Below are 24,072 nucleotides of genomic sequence, written 5' to 3' on the forward strand. Positions count from 1 at the left end.
TGTTAGGTCACCAGCCCAGAGGCTGGTTGGATCCTCAAATAGCACCACCAAAGGTTATGCGGTTATAAGGAAACCGCAAAAACCAATGGCAGCACCAAAATGAGGCGTACTAGGCAAGACGAGGAGTGAGGTAGTTTGCCATTGCTTTCCTCACTGGGTCAGCAAGTGCTATTGCAGCACGACTGACCCTATGAGCAACACCTTTCACAGCACTCAGATGCAATAGTCGTGCTCTGAATGTCATTACTCAGCACCACCCATACCCCAGCAGCTTCCATATTGTCACAGCCATGGATGAGAATGGGACTTCGGTGGAAGCTACATTTTACTCTGGCCTGTGCCAAGAGATGGATGCAAAAGTACTGTATCCATCAAGAAATGACAGCAGGCACCTCTTACATCATACACTATTGTTTTACGTCCGGTTGCCCTTCCTGACGTCAAAGAACGGGATCAAGAATTTGTTTTACAGCCAGATTCCCTTTTTACACGAGAATCAGTGCTTTACCGCTAGATGCTCTTCTTAACGCAAGATCTAAGATTTTAAATCGCAGTATCCAGTGTCCCACATCACGAACTATTGTTTTAAAGCTAGATGCTCTTTTTGACGTGAGGACTGGGGACAAGAATCTGTTTTACAGCCGGATGCACTGTTTGATGCAAGAAATAAGATTTTAAATTGCAGCATCTTGTGTCTCACATCACGAACCATTGTTTAACGGCTAGATGCCCTTCTTGACGGATAAACTATGTTTTCAGAAGCAAAAACCTGTTTTAAAGCTCGATGCTTTTCTTGACGCATAAACTATGATTTTAAGTCGCAGTAACTAGCCTCTTACATCATACGGCCAGTTGCCCTTCCTAACTTTAAAGGACTAGGATTTTAAATCGCAGTATACGCGATATGATGTAAGACAAATCTGTTGTAGCGGGTTTTATAACTAGGTGTCTTGGTGCCGGCACGTAGCCTAATCCTGTCGAAAGAGCCTGCACAAGGCTTATCGCCTCCATCCGACAGATGAATCACCATCAACATCTTGTACCCGCAATCATTCTCGCTACTTCGGGAGATAGCGGGTTCGAACCCCTACTGTTGGTAGCCCTGAAGATAGCAAATGCTAGGCGCGATCGTCACGTGTATAAGGATCTAGCCGGATGCCCTTCCTAACGGCATAAGTTGCCAGGATTTGAATCGCGGTGTCCATCATTCTGTGTGACTTGCGTGTATGCAAGGTCATGCGTATTTTCTGCTGAGATAACATGCTACTTCCTTTCGCCAGCTATAGCAGAAACTCACAGTACTGCGTCTATTTTGTCTTACAATTTGGAGGAGATAACATGCGTACATATAATTCATGATTTTTCATCCCCCTATTTTTTTAACATGTAAGTATGTAATATCTCGCAACATTTTTGTCTGCGTGTATGTGCTTCGAGTAACGTGTATCAGTGTTCTAGTCGTGTTGCAATTACTAAGCGGGTGCCCGAGCGAGTTGACTACGCAGTGTGCTTTCTTGATTTTAGCATGACATATATCAGTGTATTTGCAATTACTGAGCGTCTTAGCAGTGCGGTGAGCAAGTTAGCTACACAGTATGGTTTCTTGATTTTCGCACTAGGCAAATCATTGAAGTTATATCGTTTACTGAGCGAGTTAGCTACGCGATATGTGCACAGTGTGTTTTTGATTTTCGTACTAGGCAAGGCAAATCATTTGAAATTATATCGTTTACTGAGCGAGTTAGCTACGCGATATATGCATAGTGTGTTTTTTATTTTCGTAGTAGGCAAATCATTGAAGTGTTGTTATATCGTTTACTAAGCGAGTTAGCTACACAGTATGTGCATAGTGTGTTTTTGATTTTCACATTAGGCAAATCATTGAAGTGTTGTTAATCGTTTACTAAGCAAGTTAGCTACGCAGCATGGATTTTGAATTTTCGCACAAGACACGGCAAATCATTTGAAGTGTTGCTATATCGTTTACTGAGCGAGTTAGCTACGCAGTATTGTTTTTCGATTCTCGCACTAGGCAAGTCATTGAAGTGTTGCTACATCGTTTACTGAGCGAGTTAACTACACAGTATGTGCACAGTGTGTTTTGATTTTCGCATTAGGCACATCAATGAAGTGTTATTATATCCTTTACTAGCGAGTTAGCTACGCAGTATGGTTTTTGGATTTTCGCACAAGACAAGGCAAATCATTTGAAGTGTTGCTATATCGTTTACTGAGCGAGTTAGCTACAGAGTATAGTTTTTTGATTTTCGTACTAGGCAAATCATTTGAAGTGTTGCTATATTGTTTACTGACAGAGTTAAATAAGCGATATGTGCATAGTGTGTTTTTATTTTCGTACTAGGCAAATCATTGAAGTGTTGTTACATCGTTCACTGAGCGAGTTAGCTACACAGTATGGTTTTTTGATTTTCGCACTAGGTAAAATCACTGAAATTATATATCGTTTACTGAGCGAGTTAGCTACGTGATATGCATAAGATGTTGTATGTTCGACAAAGCTATGCCTTGACAGAGCGGGAAGAGGAAAAGGAGGTTATAACAACCGCTATCTAACGCAAGCCGTTCAGAACTGTAGTCTTATTATTTTTTCTCATAGAACAAAGGTTTACCCCAGATATGTTGTAAACACATCAATCGATGTTCCGATCATATGTTGTATCGAGTACAGTGTTCGATTCTATTCTTGCTATGTTTCAATCTGATCTTAGAACAAAGGTATCCCCTGATATGTTCTAAACACATGTTGTACAGTGTTCGATTCTATTCTTGATCACTTATTTAGTGTCTTGAACACGTCAATTAATGTTCTGATGACATGTTGGGGTTAACAACATCGAGTGCAGTGTTCGATTCTAGTCTTGTTATGTTTCAATTTGATTTAATGTTCTAAACACATGTATCGAGTACCGGGTTCGATTCTAGTTAGTGATCTGAACACATCAATCAATGTTCTAATCACATGTTGAAGTTAACATCGATTTTAGTCTTGTTATGTTTCTTTTGTAATCTGCAATTCTAAACATGCACAATAATGTTATCGCTGCACACTCCTGCCTTCGCGATGCGTGTTCGATAAAGCTATGCCTTGACAGAGGAGGAGGTAGGGGAGGAGGAGGCGGAGGAGGTGGTGGTAGAGGAGGTAGCCGTATCAGCCACCGCCATCTTGTGTAGTAACCTCTAAGTAGTAATTAGCGTCGGGAGGGCCATCTTGTTGTATGGTCTTCTTCAAGATGGTAGATGAGAGGTTAGGTTCGCAAAGGCATAAAATTTAATGATAGGTAACGAAATTTCAAATTATCCGCCACCACAATTCAAAGGGATAGCAGCACGGTGCTCTGTTGATTAAAGATGGCATCCGGATAGAATTTCAAATTGCCGCCACCACATGTATGTAACTGAAGATAGCAGCACGATGCTCTGTTGATTAAAGGTGGCGTATGATAGCTAACGAAAGTTTTTCAAATTATCCGCCTTCACGTGTTAAATGTATGTACCTAAAAGTGCAGCACGATGCTTTGTTGATTAAAGATGGCGGATGACAGCGGGCGGAATTACCCGCAAGATAGCAGCACGGTCCTCTCATAATTAAAGATGGCTGATGACAACTGTCAAAAGAGCATGTAGATTTTAAATTTCCTACCTCCACAACGATAATGTTTAGTACCGTAAAGATAGCAGCACGGTGCTCTCTTGATTAAAGATGGCTGCTGTCAAATAGAATGTTTCAGATTATCCGCCTCAAAAGTAAGTAGCTAAAGAGGGCAGCCATAAGGTTAGCGATGCAAGATGTTGGATGACAGCTGTTACGTATAAACTGCCCACTACGACGTAAAAGATAGCAGCACGGTGCTCTGTATATTAAAGATGGCAGCTTGTCAAATAGAAGTTTTTAAAATTGCCCGTCTCAAAGTTAAGTAGCTATACAGGGCAGCACGATGTTCTGTTGATTAAAGATGGCGGATAACTGCTGTCAAAAAAGCACGTGGATTTGTTTCCAAACAAGAGCACGTGGAATTTACCGTCACCACATTTCAAAGGTAAGTAGCTAAAGTGTGCAGCACGGTGCTCTCTTGATTAAAGATGGGGGATGACAGCTGTCAAAACGAAGCTCTTGGATTTGTTTTCAAACAAGAGCACGTGGAATTTTCCGCTACCACAATTCAAAGGTAAGTAGTTAAAGAGTGTAGCACGGTGCTCTGTTGATTAAAGATGGCTGCTGTCGAAAAGCATTTTTCAAATTATCCGCCACCACATTTCAAAGGCATGTAGCTAAAGAGGGCAGCACGGTGCTCTGTTGATTAAAGATGGCTGCTGTCAAATATAATTTTTCAAAATGCCCTCCTCAAAGGTAAGTAGCTAAAGAGTGCAACACTGAGGTTTTCGATGCAAGATGGTGGATGATAACTGGCGGATTTTTTAAAATTACCAGCAGTGCCGTAAAGAGTGCAGCACGGTGCTCTCTTGATTAAAGATGGCGGATGACAGCTGTCAAAAGTACACGTGGCTTTGTTTAGCTATTCAAATCTCGCGCTAGTAAGGTTAAGTTGGTACCACTAAGGTTTAGGCCCGTCAAGATAGCAGCCGTGAGGTTAGCGATGCGTTGCTGTCGATGACAGCTGCCAAAAAGCACGTGGCTGTCAAAATGCACGTGGCTTTGTTTATCTATTCAAATCTCACGCTAGTGAGGTTTAGTTGTCAGCATTGAGGTTTAGGCCCGTCAAGATGGCAGCAGTGAGGTTAGCGATGCGTTGTTGTCGATGACAGCTGCCAAAAAGCACGTGGCTGTCAAAATGCACGTGGCTTTGTTTATCTATTCAAATCTCACGCTAGTGAGGTTTAGTTGTCAGCATTGAGGTTTAGGCCCGTCAAGATGGCAGCAGTGAGGTTAGCGATGCGTTGTTGTCGATGACAGCTGTCAAAAAGCACGTGGTTTTGTTTACCAATTCAAAGTTCCCGCGGGATGCGAAGCGGGCCCCTGGGAAGGCCTCCCGTGCGGGGGTGGAGGAGGAGGCTCCTGGGAAGGCCCCCCGTGTGGAGGCGGTGGACGAGGCCCCTGGGTGCCTGCTGAGGCGGAGGCGCCCGAGCCCACCAGTTTATCTACTTAGATAATAGGCCCAGTCCATTCCATTTTCTTGTGAATAGTGAACCAATTGTTGTCATGTGTCATGTTCCCCTTCTGAAAAATAGCAGAAGTGCCTTCATTGAAAATAAGATTCGGGATAATGATCACAGGCTGGTAAAATTTAAATTCATTCAATATTCGATATAGACCAAGAGAAAATATTTAAATCAATCGATCAATACTGATATGCATTTAGGACAGTCGCCAAGGTGGCAGATACCCTATCTGTTGTTTTCCAAGCCTTTTCCTAAATGATTTCAAATAAATTGGAAATTTATTGAACATTTCCCTTGGTAAGTTATTCCAATCCCTAACTCCCCTTCCTATTAATGAATATGTGCCCCAGTTTGCTCAGTTTGTCCTCTGAGAAAACAACATTTCAACTTCCAGGGTAGCTATGTGAATGAAAGTTAAAGTTGCTGCTGTACAGTTAAGCCATACTGTGGCAGCTGTAATTGAAACATGTAGCTACTCAAAGTGTTGCCCTCAGAAGCTAAATACACAGCAGAATTTGTAGAAGCAAGTGACAACCTTCTGGATTCTTTGAACAGTTGTAACCAGAATGTCCATGGAAGTAAGATGTATAGATGTTCCCTTTCAGGAAATTCTCCACACATTGAGTTTTGGAACACTATTCTAAAGGGATAGGTAGGGCCTACCTGGAAAATAGAGATAAGACATGCACAATCAGTTTCATTGATGGGCGGCAGATTACGATAAGGTCTACTATGTTTTTGTGGACTAGGTAGAAGAAAGTAGGATTCAGGTATCTAAATATGAAAGCTCTCAGTCAAGAGCCCTTAGAGAATGCATTACTTTGCATATGACAGCATGGCATTTTCAACAAATCCTACATGTTTTCAGTTTGTCAGTGAACAAACGAAAGGCTTTCTGCTTCATATTCATGACCCATTGTATACATTTTTGGACAAATATGGTCATACAGAAGCATCCTCTATCAACACTAATCAGAGAGAAAGAAATTGAAGGGATTAAATGTCAGTCACTACTGATCTGCATTTAGGGCGGTTGCCCAGGTGGCAGATTCCATATCTATTGTTTTCCTAGCCTTTCCTTAAATGATTGCAAACAAATTGGAAATTTATTGGAAATTTACATTTTCTTCATTGGTCAATTGGGCTCGCTATGCCATGTGTTGGCCTAGGTAATTTAGTTTTAAGACTTGTGTGGTTGTAAGCATTATATGTGTACAGCCTATTGTATACTGCTTGTTCTTCATTGATTAGGTTACGCATTGTCATATATAGGCTGAGTAATTTTAAGACTCGTGTGGTTATAAATATAATCTGTATATACTGTATGGGTTCATGGTGTGGGCTTCTGTAGTCACATCCTAGTTCGTGAACCATGGGCAAAGGTTGAGTGGCCTAGCAAGTGGTCCTGAGAGTCCTGGGATCTGACACTTCGAAAAATGAAGGAACCTGTCAAAGAAAGAAAAGGGCCACAAGGGGCAGGAAAATGAAATACTCCCTAGACCTCCATACGCATATGTAATGCCATCAGAGGTATAAAAGGACAAGAGTTGACCAAGAAAAGTTGGATATTATAGACTGAGGAGCCTGGCACAAGTAAGTGGAAGCAATGCTTGGACTCAGCTAAGGGCCTCGTGTTCGTCAACCCACGCCCCCAATTATAGTTCCCCTTTTAGTCGCCTCTTATGACAGAAGATATTGTGGATGTTATTCTACCGCCCCCACCCACAGGAGGAATTAATGGATGAAGATTATTCCCAGGAGAATAATGGGCTTGGTTATGGACGGTAAGAGAGGTGGGGTGAGACCAGACCAATGATTAGACAGAGTTCTCAGGGATTTTAAGGTCAGGTTCACCTTTGGGGGGATAGAATAACACCCACAGTATCTCCTGCCTGTCATAAGAGGCGACTATAAGTGGACCTAGTGGCTCCAAACTTGGGAGTGTGGGTTGGTGACCACGGGGCCCTTAGCTGAGTACTGGAATTGCGTCCAATTACTTGTCAGGCTCCTCGCTTTCATCTATGTTATCAGACCTCTCTTGATCAGTTTTTGTTCTTTCCAACCCTGACGGTACTAGGTTGCGAATCCTAGGGAGTCTTTCATTTTCATGGCCCTTGACTTCCTTTGGCCGATGTCTTCACTTTTCGAAGTGTCGGATCCTTCCATTTTTTCTCTCTGATTAATGTTATATAGAGGATGGTTGATTACGTGTACTTCTTCTCAAATCAAATCAATAACCACCACCAACACTTAAAAGTCAGAGGTGAAGAACTAAACGAAACCACAGAGCTAGTTACGAAAAGAAGGCTTTGAAGAGACATAGTTAATTCACAGAGGATTTTAGGGGGAACGTTGAAGGACATAACCGTCTGCAATGAAGATAAATGTATTTTATTGATGCTTGTACTTTTGCTGAAACCATGGTACTGTAGTCTTCATTAACTGATGAAGGCCTAGGCAATTTTAAGACTTGAATGTTGGTAAACATTGTTTGCGAATATTGTAAAGGAACTACCACCTCGGCGACAACTCTAAACGCAGATCGCTGATGATTGATTGATCGATTGATTGAGTGATTGATTGATTGATTGATTGATTGATTGATTGATTGATTGCCTTTTTTCATGTAACTATCCTTTCTCTGATGGAAAGATCAGTTTCATCTGCTTTTCCTGTTGTCATTTATAATGTTTGTAGTGTTTTCAATGTATTAATTAAGTTGCGATTCAATAAACTTCAAATGTCATAATCATTTTGTTTTTATTGGTTGATAAGGTTATGATAGTGTTTCTCCCACAGAATACAAACCACTCAAAGCTCCTCATTCGAAACTGAACACGCAATGTCATTGTATGCGACTTTGCGGTCCTGTTCCCAATGACAAAGATTATTTTTCAGCTTGTAGGTTTCCGAATTTTGTGAGTTAGCCGCGGTGATAGGTATAAGAATCTTATTTTGTAGAGTACTTCCTGGCATGAAAACTTTCGTTTTGTTATTTAGAATATCCTGCGTCCCCGCACGTCTCTCAGTATTTTAACATATTGAATAACATATTGAATTTCGTTTCATTATGTATACAAAAGTCTGAAAATACAAAGTAATTTATGAACCAGTAGTAAAATATATTGCTCAGTCATGCCATATTCATTATGAGAGATAAAATGCAGACTATTACATGTTATTCAACATGTTAATATTAACATAGTAAGAAACATGTGGGGAGGCGGGATATTCTATATAGCAGACAAAAGTTCTCATACCAGGAAGTACTTTGCAAGCTAAAATTCTCATACCTATAACCACGGCCTATTTGATGCGTCGCTTTCGCTATAGTAAGGGATCTATTCGGCCGTGCTATCACTTAGCATCCAGACCACTAGGAGCGCTGCGGTCATCTTTGTTTCCAAGCTCTAACATGGCCTGTGCTCTTCTGTTATATATTGGTGTTCTGTGGTTCACATAACATATTTGCGTAACACATGACATTGGCAGGTGTTACGCAAACACGTTATGTGAACCACTTAGTTTTGATGGTTCGGTCAGCTTCCGCTTCGAACGCTAGTGTTGCCACGTCGTGAGGGCCACTTGGTGGCGAATAAACGTACCATTTTCCACTTCTATTATAACGTTCCTGATTTAAAGTGTCATTGTTTAAGAAGCTTTTCTCGTGGACAGTCGAGATTTTTTCTGAGGATGCAGGGCACAGTTCCCTGCGAAACGTTAAGAGTTTCACCTTATTTTCTTGACACGGCATAAGCCCAAAAGCCTATACAGTATCATGTCTTTAAGTACGGGCCGTGAAAGCATTAATGACATCCCAATCCTTATTTGTGATCCGGTCTAGTTTGTTTGCAGTAAGTCGTCGTGACGGATCGTACCGACGTGAAGATTTAGAACCTTGTGTCCCAGTGTTTTTGTGTTCTGTCCTAAAAGATACCCTACATAAATTTGTACTTTCTTAAGTTTATCACTACCCACTGTGAATTAGCTCTAATAAACAGCCACCCTTTCCCTTCTGTAGTGTAAATATTTTTTTAATAAGTTGGCACCTCTCCTAGACAACAATTAATCCGCAAACCAGTGACTGGACGCAGCGTTTTTTGACGAAGGCCAACAATTAAGCAAGAAGGAGAAGAACTCCAGCTTTCTGAGTGGGCCCTTCCTGGCCATTACAAAGCACTCGAAAGCATACAGAACAGATGGTTTGACGACCGACTTGTTAGATAAATATATATTACGACACGAGTGATAAGCCCATTCAAATTTGGTACATCTGGCATCTATGGCTAGGTTCTCGCTCTGATTTGCAGAGATCCATTCTCCCAAGTACTTAACTGCAGGTACTTTTCGTATGGTAGCGTCTGTGAGAGGAATTGTAGAAGGGGCCTCCTTGATATCAGTCATAAATTTAGTCTTCTGGATGCTGATCTTCAGACCAGTCTTAAGCGCTACACTATAAAGACTCTGTAACTTGTGGGTAACCTCCTCTATATTGTTTGCCAGTAGAATGAGGTCATCGGCAAAGGCTAGGCACGGGACAATGAGGTTGTCTCTCTTGTACCCAAGCTTCAGGGTTCAGTCCCTCTCCCGGTAGTAGCATCGTTCTCCATTCCCTAATGATCTTTTCCAGGACTCAGCTGAAGAGAATGCAGGAGAGATCATCGTCCTGTCTAACTCCTGTTCTGATTGGAAAGCTTTCGGGTAGTTCACCTCTGATTCTCACCTGGGGCGTCGTGTTCCTGAGAGTGACTTGAACTAATCGTAGGGTCTTCTCATCAAGACCAAGTTCCCATACTATGGAGAAAAGGGTGTCTCTGTCTACAGAGTCATTATTATTATTATTATTATTATTATTATTATTATTATTATTATTATTATTATTATTATTATTATTATTATTATTATTATTATTATTATTATTATTGTTTTCGAGTGGGTCTACTATGGACCACGTTAAGCATCATTTATTTACGGCTCTTCCTCTTTCGATCGGCCCAGTACTTCTTCATCCTTTCGGAGTGGGCTTCTTTACGTTCTCGTGACCAGTTGTTGCCGGTCCGTTTTTTGCTACTTTGATCTTGTAATCCCTTAATTTTGTTGATGATTTTTCTGTATTCCTGTCTGTTGTATACTACCTGCTGTGATATATTATTTTCCTCCATATCCTCCTTGACCCCTTTAAGCCAGCTAGTTTGTGTCTTCCTGTTCTCCATGTATTCCAGAATTCGCTTGGCTGTTCTCTCTGGTGGCATTCTTTTAATGTGTCCGTAGAAGCAGAGTCTTCTCTTCTTGAAGGATGTTGTGATTTTTTCGATCCTTTTGTATAGTTCCTCATTTGGTCGCAGTCTAAATTCTTGACCCACTTTCCTGGGCCCTAGTATCTTCCTCAAGATCTTCCTTTCTGTCTTTTCAATGTTTTCTAGTAAGCCCTTCCTGTTCAGTGGAATACATTCGATCGCATATAGACTTTCTGTTTTGATGACAGTGTTGTAATGCCTGATTTTTGCAGTGTATGAAACTGATTTTTTATTGTAGACATTTCGACATAACTGGTATACTGCTTCCATCTTTCTTGCCCTTTCCTGTAATGCTATTCCTGGTAGTCCTGTTGGGGTTATCCATTCCCCTAGATATTTAAACTTCTGTACTCTTTTAATTGTTCCATATTTGGTGACAATATTTTGTGTCGGATCCTTTTTGTCCTGAATCATTAGTTCCGTCTTTTCGAAGGATATCTGAAGTCCCGTCTTTACAGCAGTCTCTTGAAGTTTTTCAATTTGTACCTTGGCTGTTTCAGTGTCTTCTGCCAGTATTGCCATATCATCTGCGAATGCTAGACAGTCAATTTTGACTCCAGATCTTCCCAGTGATATTCCATTTTCCACCCCTAATTCCGTCAGTCTCTTCCTCCACTCTCTGACCACTTTTTCAAGTATAACATTAAACAGGAGTGGTGACATCCCGTCCCCTTGTCGGACACCTGTTTCGATCTTGAATGGTTTTGACAACATACCTATAAACTTAACCTGTGATGTAGTGTCAGTGATGGTTTCTTTGATTAAAATTCTAGTTTTTTTATCTATCCTAAACTCTTCTAACGTGCTTATCAATGTTGCTCTGTCGACTGAATCATAGGCTTTCTTAAAATCCACAAATACAATCACTAGATTTTTGGCTGTGAGTGCACGTAGTTGTATTATGGAGATTAGGTTGAAAATTTGCTCGCTGCATGATCTCCCTTTCCAGAATCCTGCCTGGTATTCACCAAGTTATTTTTCTATTAGCCCTTCAGTCCTGTTTTGTAGTGCCTTGGATAGAATTTTAGAAGCAAGTGGTGGCAATGATATTCCTCTGTAATTGTTAACGTTTGTTCTGTCTCCTTTTTTGTGCAGTGGGTGTATTAATGATGTATTTCATTCCTTTGGGATGCTCTCTGTCTGCCAAATCTCCTCAAACAGTGCTTCTAGCTGAGTCACTAAGTGTTCTCCGGTATATTTCAATAACTCTGCAACTATTGAATCTTCACCGGACGTCTTATTGTTCTTCAGTCCTGTTATTATTCCCCTGATTTCTTCTTTATTAGGTGGTTCTGAGTCCGGTGTCTGGTTCTTGGGTTTCTCAAACATTAGAGTTTCCTCAGGTTTTTACAGTTCAGTAGTTTCTGGAAATAATTTGCAAGGTGTTGGCAATTCTGTTCATTTCCAGTGATTAGATTTCCTTCGTCATCTTTGAAGCATAGGGTTGGCGGTTTGTATCTTGTTAAGTTCCTCCTGAATGTCTGGTAGAAATTATGTGTATTGTTTTTCACGAAATCTTCTTCTAGTTTCTTTAGTTGCTGTGTGTCATAATGTTTCCGTTCACCTCTTATGGTTTTAGCTGTTGTTTTCCTTTGTGCTTTGAATGCCTCCCAGTCTTCTGGCTTCTTAGTTGAGTTCCATTTCTTCCATGTCTGAGCCCTTCTTTGTAGTGCTTCTTCGCAAACTTCATTCCACCACGGATGTTTTGTTCTTTTTACTTCGTAGGATTGTTTGTTCCGCTGCTTGCTGTATTGATGTTGCCATCTCAGTCCAACTGTGACTTTGAATCTTATTTATCCTGTTCTGGTATTCATTCACAGTCTGCTGATTGAACTTCAGATCTTCTATTCTGTATCTTGTAATTTTTGTACCACTACTTTTTCTCCTTTCTGGTGTTAATTTCATCTTAATTTTTGTCAGATAGTGGTCAGAGTCGAAGTTTACTCCTCTAGCTTACATGTACATCTTAAATTTCTCTGGAGTTTTCATAACTGATTGCAACATGGTCAATCTGAAATTCGCCCAATAATTTGTTAGGTGATATCCATGTTGTTTGTTTCTTTGGCTTCTTCTGGAACTTGGTGGTCATGATGTTCAAATTGAATTTTTCACACAACTCTATCAACCTCTTACCATTCATGTTTGTCTTGCTGTGAGCCGTGAATTTTCCTGTGGTTCTTGATGGTTCATTCCTTCCTATTTGTGCATTGAAGTCTCCTAGCAGAATTACAACATTTTTCTCTGGAGTATTTCCTAGGATTTCTTCCAGACCTTCCCAAAATTTTTCTACTTTCTGTGGATGTTGTTGGTTGTCCTTATTTATTGGTGCATGTACATTTATTATTGTGTATTTCTTGTTCTTGTTTTTGAAAGTTAGTGTTGACTTCCTTGGTGAGGTGGATTTGAATTCCGTTATCTTGTCTGCCAGAGAATTGTGTACTACAAATGCTGTTCCAAACATCCAAAGACCTTTAGTGTTTTGTATTTTCTCTGGTGGTTTATCTTTATAAATCCTGTAGTTGTGTGTTTGTACCGTATTTTCGTCTCGGTATCTTGTTTCTTGTATAGCTAATATTTTCATCTCTTGTTCATCCATCATTTTAGTCAGTTCCATTTGTTTCCCTATTATTATTATTATTATTATTATTATTATTATTATTATTATTATTATTATTATTATTATTATTATTATTATTATTATTATTATTATTATTATTATTATTATTATTATTATTATTAACGAACGATGGCAGAAGTAAGGAGGACATAAAATGCAGACTAGCACAAGCAAGGAAGAGCTTTCTTAAGAAAATAAATTTGCTCACGTCAAACATTGATATCGGAATTAGAAAGATGTTCTTGAAGATTTTCGTGTGTAGCGGGGCATTGTATGGAAGTGAAACATGGACGATAACTAGCTGAGAAAGAAAGAGAATAGAAGCTTTTGAAATGTGGTGTTACAGAAGAATGCTGAAGGTGAGATGGATAGATCGAATCACCAATGAAGAGATACTGAATCGAATCGGCGAGAGGAGATCGATTTGGCTAAGTTTGATGAGAAGAAGGGATAGAATGATAGGACACATCTTGAGACACCCAGGACTTGTTCAGTTGGTTTTTGAAGGAAGTGTATGTGGTAAGATCGGTAGGGGTAGACCAAGGTATGAATATGACAAGCAGATTAGAGCAGATGTAGGATAGGATGCAATAGTTACGTAGAAATGAAAACGTTAGCACGTGATAGGGTGGCATGGAGAGCTGCATCAAACCAGTCTATGGAATGATGACTCAAACACACACACACAACACGCATTATTATTATTATTATTATTATTATTATTATTATTATTATTATTATTATTATTATTATTATTATTATTATTATTATCTCGTCGATAGTGGGAGAATCATGTGATGACTGTTTTCTGCCCATCCGCTATTCGCTAGCTCATCTGTCGTCCATCCATTGCCGAAAGCAAACACTATATAGGGTTTCTTTGATTGAGTGGGGTCGAGTTTTGATACTTTATTTTAATCAAGAAGGCCGTGTAGTTGCTATGGTGAAATAATATGTTGTCCAGCCTGATTTTGTTTGGCGCCCAAACTTCAGTAAGTGCATGGTTGCAAGAATTTGAGATAAATGGAAGTCTTCCTGAGTTTTGGGGAGCCTGTGTGATTAGTTGACCGTAGTAATTTTTCGTCGCAGCCATATAGGTTTATAATGCCTGGGCTAATCATTCTTTCATATCAAGCTTGGTATTTTTATAAGATAATTTCTATAATTGTGCCATTGTTGTAATATTTTCGTAATCGGCGTGATTGTGACAGTTCTGAAGTATCTCTCGTGAAGATGGTAAGAATCATTTTTCGTTTTCTGTTCTAGAAGCACTTTCTTTTCAATGCCTGGTTTATACGCTCATACGGGTTTTTTATTTTGTAAGGAAAGTAATTTCTGTTATTGCAGTTTACGAAGCTTTAATATGCTATGTGGTATTTATCCATCGCGGAAGTATTTTAACATGTAAGAAAAGTTCGGTGGGATGATAACCCTGATTATGGTTTTTTGTTACTTGATTTGCTCTATAGACTTTTGGTTGACCATTTCACTCTCCATTTCATTTTATCTTTGAGAATCTAATTTACTTTCACGGATCTCTTTCGTTGAATTCTTTACCCAGGCTGTAAAATCTGATTGTAACTTTCACAATAATGTGAAATTCCTTAAGGCAAGGATTCGTAATGAGATGTTTATTGCATGTATGGGAGTGGTGACTTTGTTTAGTACGATCGTATTATAACTAATCTTTGGGTGTAACCACTAGTTGATTTGATTTTATATATATTTAAAATATGTAACTTTCATTCAGGCATATTGTGAATTGATTGTGATGTGCAGAGGATCTACTGTAGGAATAATCTTGCTGAAGGTTTGGTAAGCACACGGGTTAAATATTATTCCTTATGTATGTCATTTTGTGGTGAGTGCTGCAGGTTTTGTATACTTTTTATTTCAAATTCATGGATGGTTGTAAAAGGAGTAAGGAAAAATGTTTGAGGTTGAACTATGATGTACTGGTAGAGGAAGGGATGTGGTCATCATTAAACATTTTCAATGAATTTTTTGGAGCAAGGTGATGGTGACTTTTGTTTTAACAATCCAGATCTAGCCTATTTGTCCCTTCTTTATATTCCATAAACAGTTTCGGAGATAAAGTGCGTTAAATGATATAGGATTTTTTCACGTCAGCTGTTGCACTTAAGGGGAAAAAGCCATAACAGGAAACAAAGTGACCCTAGGAAAAAAAAGAGAGATTAGACTGTAAATTTATAGATCTTGGCATTATCCTACAGACTTCCCGTTATTCATTTGGCTCCACATAAAGGATAGAGCTATAGCTGTTATCAGAGGGAATTACGCTGTTAAGAACATTACGTGATTGTCTTTACAAGCAGCTACATTGGAGAAAATAAAAACAGCATGCCTGAAAAGAGTGTTGGGAGTCTCGAGGATAGCATCTCTTGTCTAGTTTATGAACTGGCAAGAGAACAGTTCTACTTAGATGATTTATGGCTGAATCTACCATTACCTGTTACTAATCTAGCAATTAAAGATATACAAGAAGAAAACAAAATCGTGCAGAAATACTCCCAAGACTTTACACTGCTGACATGATGATAGGCAGGAGATGGATGGATGAAAACCAACCACTTAAGAACTGTTTTGACAAGACTTGCAATTCTTGGCTTTCATCATGAACTATGTACTAATAAGAAATTTCATGATTCAGATCTTGAGAGAGAGAGAGAGAGAGAGAGAGTTTATGTCGAAAATACTGTGACTAATATCATATCTTTTTGTATCAAGAGAACCAGATCGATAGTTGGTTATAGCAAAGACAGAATTTTCATTGTGTGCAATTCCAAATATAAATGTTATAGATAGATGGATAATTTGGTGCCAAATATTAATTTTCAGCATTTTTCTGAGTCACGTGTGCTCTCATAAAATTCTCGTAGTGATTCGGTATAAACGGCGAGGAAAAAGTAACCTATGCTCTCTCAAAAGAAAGAGCAAAAATATCCTTATTTTTATTGTGCACTTGTTTACAAAGTTGGTTTGAAATGGAGACTATGAATTCTTGGAATACAATCTTCTTTGTTCGGGCCCCAATTATAGCAGAATGTAAATAAGTCAAATCTAAGTTATTTATGGTATTCATTAATAACCATTGTAGAAGGCTATATTACTGGGAAGATCTTGGAATTCATACACAAAACATTGTTCTTCTTCCTTTATTCATGGGGTCTCTTTACAAGTTCCTTTTCAGCGTCGACCTCGAAGATCTTTTGCTACTATGCGTTTTCATTCATTCCCATCTAGTTATCCCTGCTTCCTTCATAAAGTTGCAGGTTCTCCATATTGGGTCTTCTCGGATATTTCTTCTCTCTTCACTAGGTAATCCCAGTGCGGAGATTGATTCTTCCCAGCGCCTCACATTCAAAGAGTATGTGTTCAACAGATTCCTCTGCGTCATTGCATTTCCTACATACTTTGTCTCTTATTACTCCAATTCTATGTAGGTGCCTTTTAAGATGGCAGTGTCCAGTCAGCAGTCCTACTACCCATCTTATATTTTCTCTGCTGAGTTTCAGCAGTTCCTTAGTATGCTTCTTGTTTGGGTTCTTTATTAGTTCCTTCGCAAGCCTGCATCCTGGAGCATATTTCCAGTTTTCCATTTATTTCTTATGTACCCATTTGTCTATGTAAAGTCGGGCTTGTCTATAAGAGATCCCACAAACTGGTTCTGGGCCCACGAAAGGTGTTTCAGACTGTTTTCTTGCCAGTTTGTCTGTTTTTTCATTACCTTATATACCTGCATGCCCTGGTACCCATATTATTTTAACAATATTGTACTCTGAGAGCTTCAGGAGAAGTGTATGACAATACCAAACAATTTTGGATGTAACTCTGACAGCTTCAAGTGCCGTAATGGCTGCTTGGCTGTCTGCAATATGAAAATGTTCTTATCTCTGTATTTCATTTTCAGATTTTCCTCAAGGCATGTTGTGATGGCTATCACTACACCTTAGAAAACTGCAGTGTGTCTGCCTAGGCTCATTTGGATTGATCTCTCAGGTCTTTCCTCGTTGACCCCTCCTCCTGTTCCTTTCTCAGTCCTTGAGCCCTCTGTCCACCACACAATGTCTTCCCTACCAGTTTTCCATCTGTTAATGTCCCAGTCTTTCTTTTTTTTCTTATCTGGGTCTGGAATGGTTTCTCGAAGATGTACTTTGGAATCATATGATCAGCTGGCATTTGTAAAACTTCCCTGTTATGGCTTTGTTAATTTTACAGTGTCCAAGATTGGGCCTTTGAGCCTTCTAGCATTCATTTTTATTCCAATCGATATGCACTCATTCTAGCCTGTCCCTCGATAAAGTTATTTAATGGAGGAAGATCTAGTAGAGTATTCAAGGCTTCTGTCGGCGTAGTTTTCATTGCCCCAGTTATGGCTATACATGCAATTCTCTGAAGGCTATTAGTTTGCTACTGACTTTTCCTTGACTTTCATCCACCAGATGATTGCTGCATAGGTCATCAGTGGTCTGATGATCATTGTGTATATCCACATCACCATTGCCGGCTTTAGACCCCATGTCCTGACTGCCCTCTTGCATGCATACAATATGTTCTTGGCTCGGGTTATGTTTCTCTCTCTTATGTGGATTCCAGGTTAATTTTTTGTCTAAAACTACACTTAAGTGTAACACTGTTCTTCCATTTAGATTTCTTGTCCAAAGAGCTTCGGTGTTCTTGTCCCCTCCATTTTCCAGCAAAAGTTTGGTAAGACCATTTTCCAGCGCATGCATCGAGGCGCGATTGCACCGTCATTTGTCTCTCTCTCGCTCGCATCTCACGATGGCCGTGATTGTGCGGTGGACAGAGCTGCCAACTGTCCATATAAAGAACTAGTCCTAGTGCAGCGGCGCTACTTTTGAATTTACGAATCTCGTTTGGTGACAAAGCCATTGTTCTGGATTGGGTAGGCCATTGGTCTTGATCAAGCAAAGGGGGCCCAGGTCAGAAGTCTCAAAGCGGCCCTTAGGCCTCTAGAATCCCGCGTGAGACCTCCATTGGTCTGCGGGTGGGTTAGTGTATTTTTTTGTGAACGGGTTGGTCATGGAATTCATTTTACTTCATTGCTGGGAGCAACATCATGTCCCATTGTCTCACCCAGTGGAAATGCTGGTACCTAGTTAGGCGATGGACAATGGCACGTGATAAATTGTATTAGGTAATAAAAGCAAAATTATTTCTGGGGGACGGTGGATTCTTGGCTGTTGCAGTGAACACCATCTCTCCTCTACAAGGTATTCCACTTAAGATTTCTAACATATTGCATCTTTATCATGCTATAAAAGTGTGGGTAAGTCATACTGAATTTCTGCCCAATTTCCTCCTCCTCGTGAAAGGGACCAGTGTTTTCTTGCTCAGGTTGACTGTAAGTTGTTGTTTTCTATGCCAGTTCTCTACAGGGTTAAATGATCTTTGCATGAGGTCCTGGATGACACTCATGACTTTACCTCTTACCACAATTACTAGATCAGTTGCATATCCTTGTGTGTAAAATCCCTGTTCGTTGAGCATGACTATGATTCTGTTCACCACAAGGTTCCACAGAAGAGGAGAATGAACTCCTCCCTGCGTGCAACCTCTAGTGGCTCCAACCATTAGCATCCCTTCAAACAGAGTTGCCTTTATTTTCCTCTCATCTAACATGGATTTAATCCATTTTTTGATAGTTTTGCTCACCTTACTCTCTTCAACAACTTTAATCATCGAATTGTTGGTTGTATTACTGAAGGCCCCTTCTATGTCTAGAAATGCTGCCAGTGCAGTTTCTTTATATTCAAGGCATTCCTCTAGTTTGCAGACCAAATGATGGTGTGCTGTCACAGTGGATATGCCAGGTCTGTATGCAAACTGATTTTCTCATGTGAAGTTGAGTTCAGTTGCACTGTTTTCCCGATGTGTTTATCCAGCATAGTTTGCCCTTCCAGGCTTTGGTACGAATACCACTTTAGCCTTAGACCGTGATTTTGGCACGTATCCCAGAGCTAGACTTGCTCTAAAAAGGATTGTCAGAGCCTTGATGATTCTCCCGTCCTTCCTGCAGGAGTATCTGGAGTATCTCATGTGGCCCTGGAGCCTTTATGGGCTTAAATGTGATGATTGCCCACCTCACGTGGTTAGGCTTAGTTAATCGGTTGGCACAGTTCCACCCCGCCCTTTGTGGTCCGGCCTCTGTTTCAACCATTCCTTTCCCTTCTACTTCGTCAGTCTAAGGAAAATGACACACTAGAAAACACCTCCAGCGTCTCCCTTCCCGTCTTGAGTGTATGTTCCATCGGGTCTTTCCAGTGTTCCCACTTGGTGTATATATACCTTTTTAAGAACCTTCTGGAGCTTTGCTGCTTCAGTGTTCATTTCCACTTTCTCGCAAAACAGTCTCCAAGATTTTCTTTTTGCCCTCCGTATCTCTAGGTTATACTCGGTGAGTTTCCTATGATATACGTCCCACATACCTTCTCTTGATTATTTTTTATACAATGTTCTAACCTCTTTCCTCATTTTGGCTAGGTTGTTATTCCACCACCTAACATTTTTGGCAGTTTTCTTTTCTCTAAGAGGACAGTTGTCATGGTCTTCTAATTGTTCCACTGCCTCATCCTGTTCCCTTACCTTCATTTGGATCTTTTGTACAGCCTGCTCTAGAACTTCTCTGTATCCATCCCAGTTCGTTCTTTTAGGATCTCTGTACAATTCAAATATCGCATTGGGTGGTATGAATAAAACCTGAGTTCTTACTCAAAGTATGAGCACTTAGTAGGAGTATATTCTCAGCCCAAGTAGTATGTACTCCATTTGGTAAGGATAAGAAGGTTCTCCTTCGATGTCCCCCTGTGGGTGGGTGCGGTAGAATAACACCCACGGTATCCCCTGCCTGTCGTAAGAGGCGACTAAATGGGGTCCCAAGGGCTCTGAACTTTGGAGCGTGAATTGGGGACCACGGGGCCCTTAGCTGAGTCCTAGCATTGCTTCCACTTACTTGTGCCAGGCTCCTCACTTTCATCTATCCTATCCGACCTCCTTTGGTCAACTCTTGTTCCTTTCCATCTCTGATGCTATTAGGTTTGCGAGGGCTAGAGAGTTTTTCATTTTCATGCTCTTCGTGGCCCTCGTCTTCCTTTGGCCGATATCTTCATTTTTCGAAGTGTTGGATTTCTTCCATCTTTTCGCTTTGATTAGTGTTATATGGAGGATGGTTGCCCAGTTGTACTTCCTCTTGAAACAATAATCACCACCACCACTACCTCCTTCGATGTAGTAGGTACTCAAGCGCACCGCCATGTGGATCATTTGAAATTGAGTAGGTACTCATGCTGCGTAAGATTGTCATCATTCATAACCTCAACTACTGAGATTCTATTTCTGTATCGTCTGCATGCACATCAAATTGTATTTTACTCGTACCAATGGCAAACATGCCACCAATAGCATTTTTCATGAATATTCTCTTCCGTTCTTAAAGTGCGACGCTCCAGAGTCTGTTTAAAACAAATTATAAGCAATATACCGGTACTGTAGAAGGTAGAAACATGCGTAATAACGAGAAAGGTAATACAAAAATGAGAGTGTGATAAAAAAATGTAGTTTTAACATACCATGTAGCCTACGTTATGTTAAGTGTCACAGTATTTCGTCGTTAGCATGATATCCGAAGCTTTGAAATAATTGAAATCAAAATACAAGCCATATGTGGGGAGAATGTAGGAATGTGCACGATGACTCAAATGATAAATAACATGAAAATTAGAGTGAAACAAATGTGTGGCTTTAACCACACAAGCATGTGAATACTTACATTACCTTCCTTCTTTGTAGGCTATACTAATCATAATTTTAATAAATATCTGAGGCTTTGGGATCAGGCCCAACTCAAACCAAATTACAAGTAATGTGTAGGAGGAACAAAAGAATAAATAAATTATATTTGTTATTTGTTTTACGTCACACTGACACAATACGTCTTACAGCGAACATGGGATAGGAAAGTGCTAGGAGTGGGAAGTGGCAGTGGCGTTAATCAAGGTACAGCCCCAGGATTTGACAAGTGAGAAAATAAGCCACAGAAAACCATCTTCTAAGATGCTGACAATCTGGATCGAACCCCGATATCCTGAATCCAGGTTGATAGCCATGTGACTCAAACCGCGTAGTGAACTCGCTTGGTAGATAAATAGGTCTAATGTGGAAGTGAGAGTAAAAAAGAAATTTGTATCTTATGTACAGGTCTATGTACGGAATGTTCCAAATGAAACCTCTTTCTGGCATTCTGGGTGATCATAAACATCGAGAAGGAAAATACATTTATTACCATTCTTGTTTACGGACTCACCACCCTAATATGTAGGCCTAACATAAGTGCAGTCGAGCAGCCATTGCTGCTGGATAATAATACTTTCTGCTGCTGCTCTGGTTTGGTAACGTCAAGTTTTGTATTATTTTGAGGAAATGCAATTCACACTGCAGCTTTTGTCACAAAGTACCGTACATAACCTCAGCAATAAGTTTACTCAGTTTTTGTTGGATACCAAAGTTCTCTATGCCACATTAAAATCCAGGGTGACCTAATCGTCTTAAAAATGTGTTAAATTTGACTATATTCTAAATAGCACCTCTTGTTTTCCTTGTCCAAATAAATTCAGTTTTGAAAAATGATATAGACTTAGGATTCTTAGACTTCACATGCCCACGTCCCTCCTGGAAACAGTTCCCACATTATTAATAAACTCAGCCATTTACATAATACTTTTAAGGGGAATAAATCAGTAAATGCTTATACTTGAAACACATAGCAGCCCTACTCAAAACAGACTGAATTATACTCATCAATCTGAGAATGTACTCTTTTATTCATACCACAAATGAGAATCTACTCTCAGACTGTTACAATAATGTGAGTTTATACTACACCACCTCCATGACATGAGTATAATGAAGTGGAGTATATACTCGGAAATGTTGAGTATATACTAAATACGAAGTGTGATTTTTAAGTAAGGTCCGTTTTGTTGTAGACACTAGTAGTTTGCGTGCATATCGCAACGAGCAAGTGCATCGTGTACCGGGATGCCTCGGGAACAACTGCGCTCAGTTTCAGCTCTGTAGCTAACCTGTATGGTTCTGTTCTGTGCTTTCAAAATGTTGAAGACTATCAACTCGCCGCGTGTGAGGTTCGGTCAGTGATACGGTTTTTGTCAGCAAGGAACCTGTCTGCTGCAGAAATTTGACGGATTTGCGAATTGTACGGTGATACTGTTATGAGTGAAAGCAAGGTGTGTAAGTGGGTACGACAATTCAAAGATGACCGTGACAACGTCCATGATGAGGATCGCTCCGGTCGCCCTTCTTTGATTACAGACGATTTGGTGGCTTCAGTTGAAGCGAAGATTCGTGAGAACAGGCGCTTCACAATAACAGGTCTCTCAAACAAATTTCCTGACATGTCGAGATCAGTGCTTCACAACACTGTTTCTGAACACCCAAAGTTTAGGAAACTGTGCTCCTGTTGGGTCCCGAAACTCCTAATAGAGGACCACACAAACCAAAGATTTGAGTGTGCGATGAAGTTCTTGACTCGTTATGACGAAGGTGACGGCTTCTTGAGTCAGATCGTAACTGGAGACGAAACATGGGTTTCGCATATCACGCCTGAATCAATGCAACAGAACATGGAATGGAGACACACACACACTCGCCTGTAAAGGTGAAGGCCAAACAGGCTCTGTCCCAGTGCAAAATCATGGCGTTGATGTTTTGGGATAGGTATGGTGTTTTGTTGGTCGATTTCATGCAACGAGGAACCACTATCAATGCAGAAGCATACTGCCAAACCCTGAGAAAGCTACGCAGAGCGATTCAAAACGAAAGACGCAGCATGCTGACAAAGGGAATTGTCCTTCTCCATGACAATGCAAGACCTCGCACTGCAGGTCAGACCCGCGATTTATTGGACAGTTTTGGCTGGGAAGTTTTAGACCACCCACCCTACAGTCCTGATCTTGCGCCGAGCGATTACCATCTGTTCCTCCACCTCAAACATCACCTCATTGGCGACCATTACAATGATGGCGACGATGTGAAAATGGTAGTGAACACTTAGTTATCGGAGCAGGCGGCAAGTGTCTATGAAGAGGGTATTTTAAAATTGGTTACGAGGTATAAGTGTTTGAACAAACTTGGCAACTATGTCGAGAAATAGTGAAGTATGTACTTTCTGAAAATAAATTTACTTTCTTGAAATAACCTTTCGTTGTGAACTTATTTTCAAACGGACCTTACTTAAAAAACATGCCTCGTACTCATGTTTATTCATACCACCCATTGCCTCGCATCTATTGTAAATTGGACATGGTGGTGGTCTGCCAAGGATGGCTCCTCCAGCACCTTCCAATCCTTAAAAGTTTGCTATATGCGTGGTGCTCAATGTGATATCTATTACCTTTCTACGATTCTTATTTTTGAATGTTGGTTTATTTCCTAGGTTTAATATTATCAGTTCTGTTTTAATAATAAACTCTAGTAAATCACCCCTTGCGTTGCTGTTGGTACTGCTCCATGCTGTGTGATGAGCATTTGCATCTGCTCCAAGTACCTTTCCTCTTTGCTTTGCAAATCAGTTCTTCAACATCTTCCGATGGAGGCAAATCTGTTGAGTCGTATGGAAGGTACGCAGAGCCCATTGTTATTTCTCTGGGACGTTCCCAATTTCCAAGTTTTATCTTGGCTGCCACTAAGTCCTTTCCTGCAACAGAAGGCATTTTAGTTTTCTGCTCACAAGTAAACATGTTCTACTCTGCTACTCTGCCCGTAACTACCCATGGCTATTGTATAAGAGCCACATCGATAGCCTCGGACTTGAACTTCCTGATTTTTTATGTTGTAGGTTGGCCTGAAGACCTTTCAGCACCATCCTTGCCAACACTAGGTTTTGTATTTCCCCTAATTACTTGAAATTTGATCTGCCCAAGTCCAAGCTTGGCCTTATGGCCTCTCTTCTTGAGCTCTTTA

At 40.2% G+C, this 24,072-nt stretch overlaps 1 protein-coding gene across 1 annotated transcript in view; it reads left to right on the forward strand.

Moving 5' to 3' along the window:
* The first annotated feature begins 14,105 nt into the window (after positions 1-14,105).
* The window catches only part of LOC136879274 (uncharacterized), a 145,415-nt gene continuing 135,448 nt past the window's right edge, over positions 14,106-24,072 (forward strand). The window contains exon 1 of the mRNA XM_068229041.1: positions 14,106-14,289. Coding sequence (XP_068085142.1) covers positions 14,287-14,289 — 3 coding nt within the window. The 5' untranslated portion in view covers positions 14,106-14,286. The remainder of the gene's footprint in view (positions 14,290-24,072) is intronic.

This window comes from Anabrus simplex, chromosome 8 (genome assembly GCF_040414725.1).
Source record: "Anabrus simplex isolate iqAnaSimp1 chromosome 8, ASM4041472v1, whole genome shotgun sequence".
In the NCBI taxonomy this organism is placed as follows: Eukaryota; Metazoa; Arthropoda; class Insecta; order Orthoptera; family Tettigoniidae; genus Anabrus; species Anabrus simplex.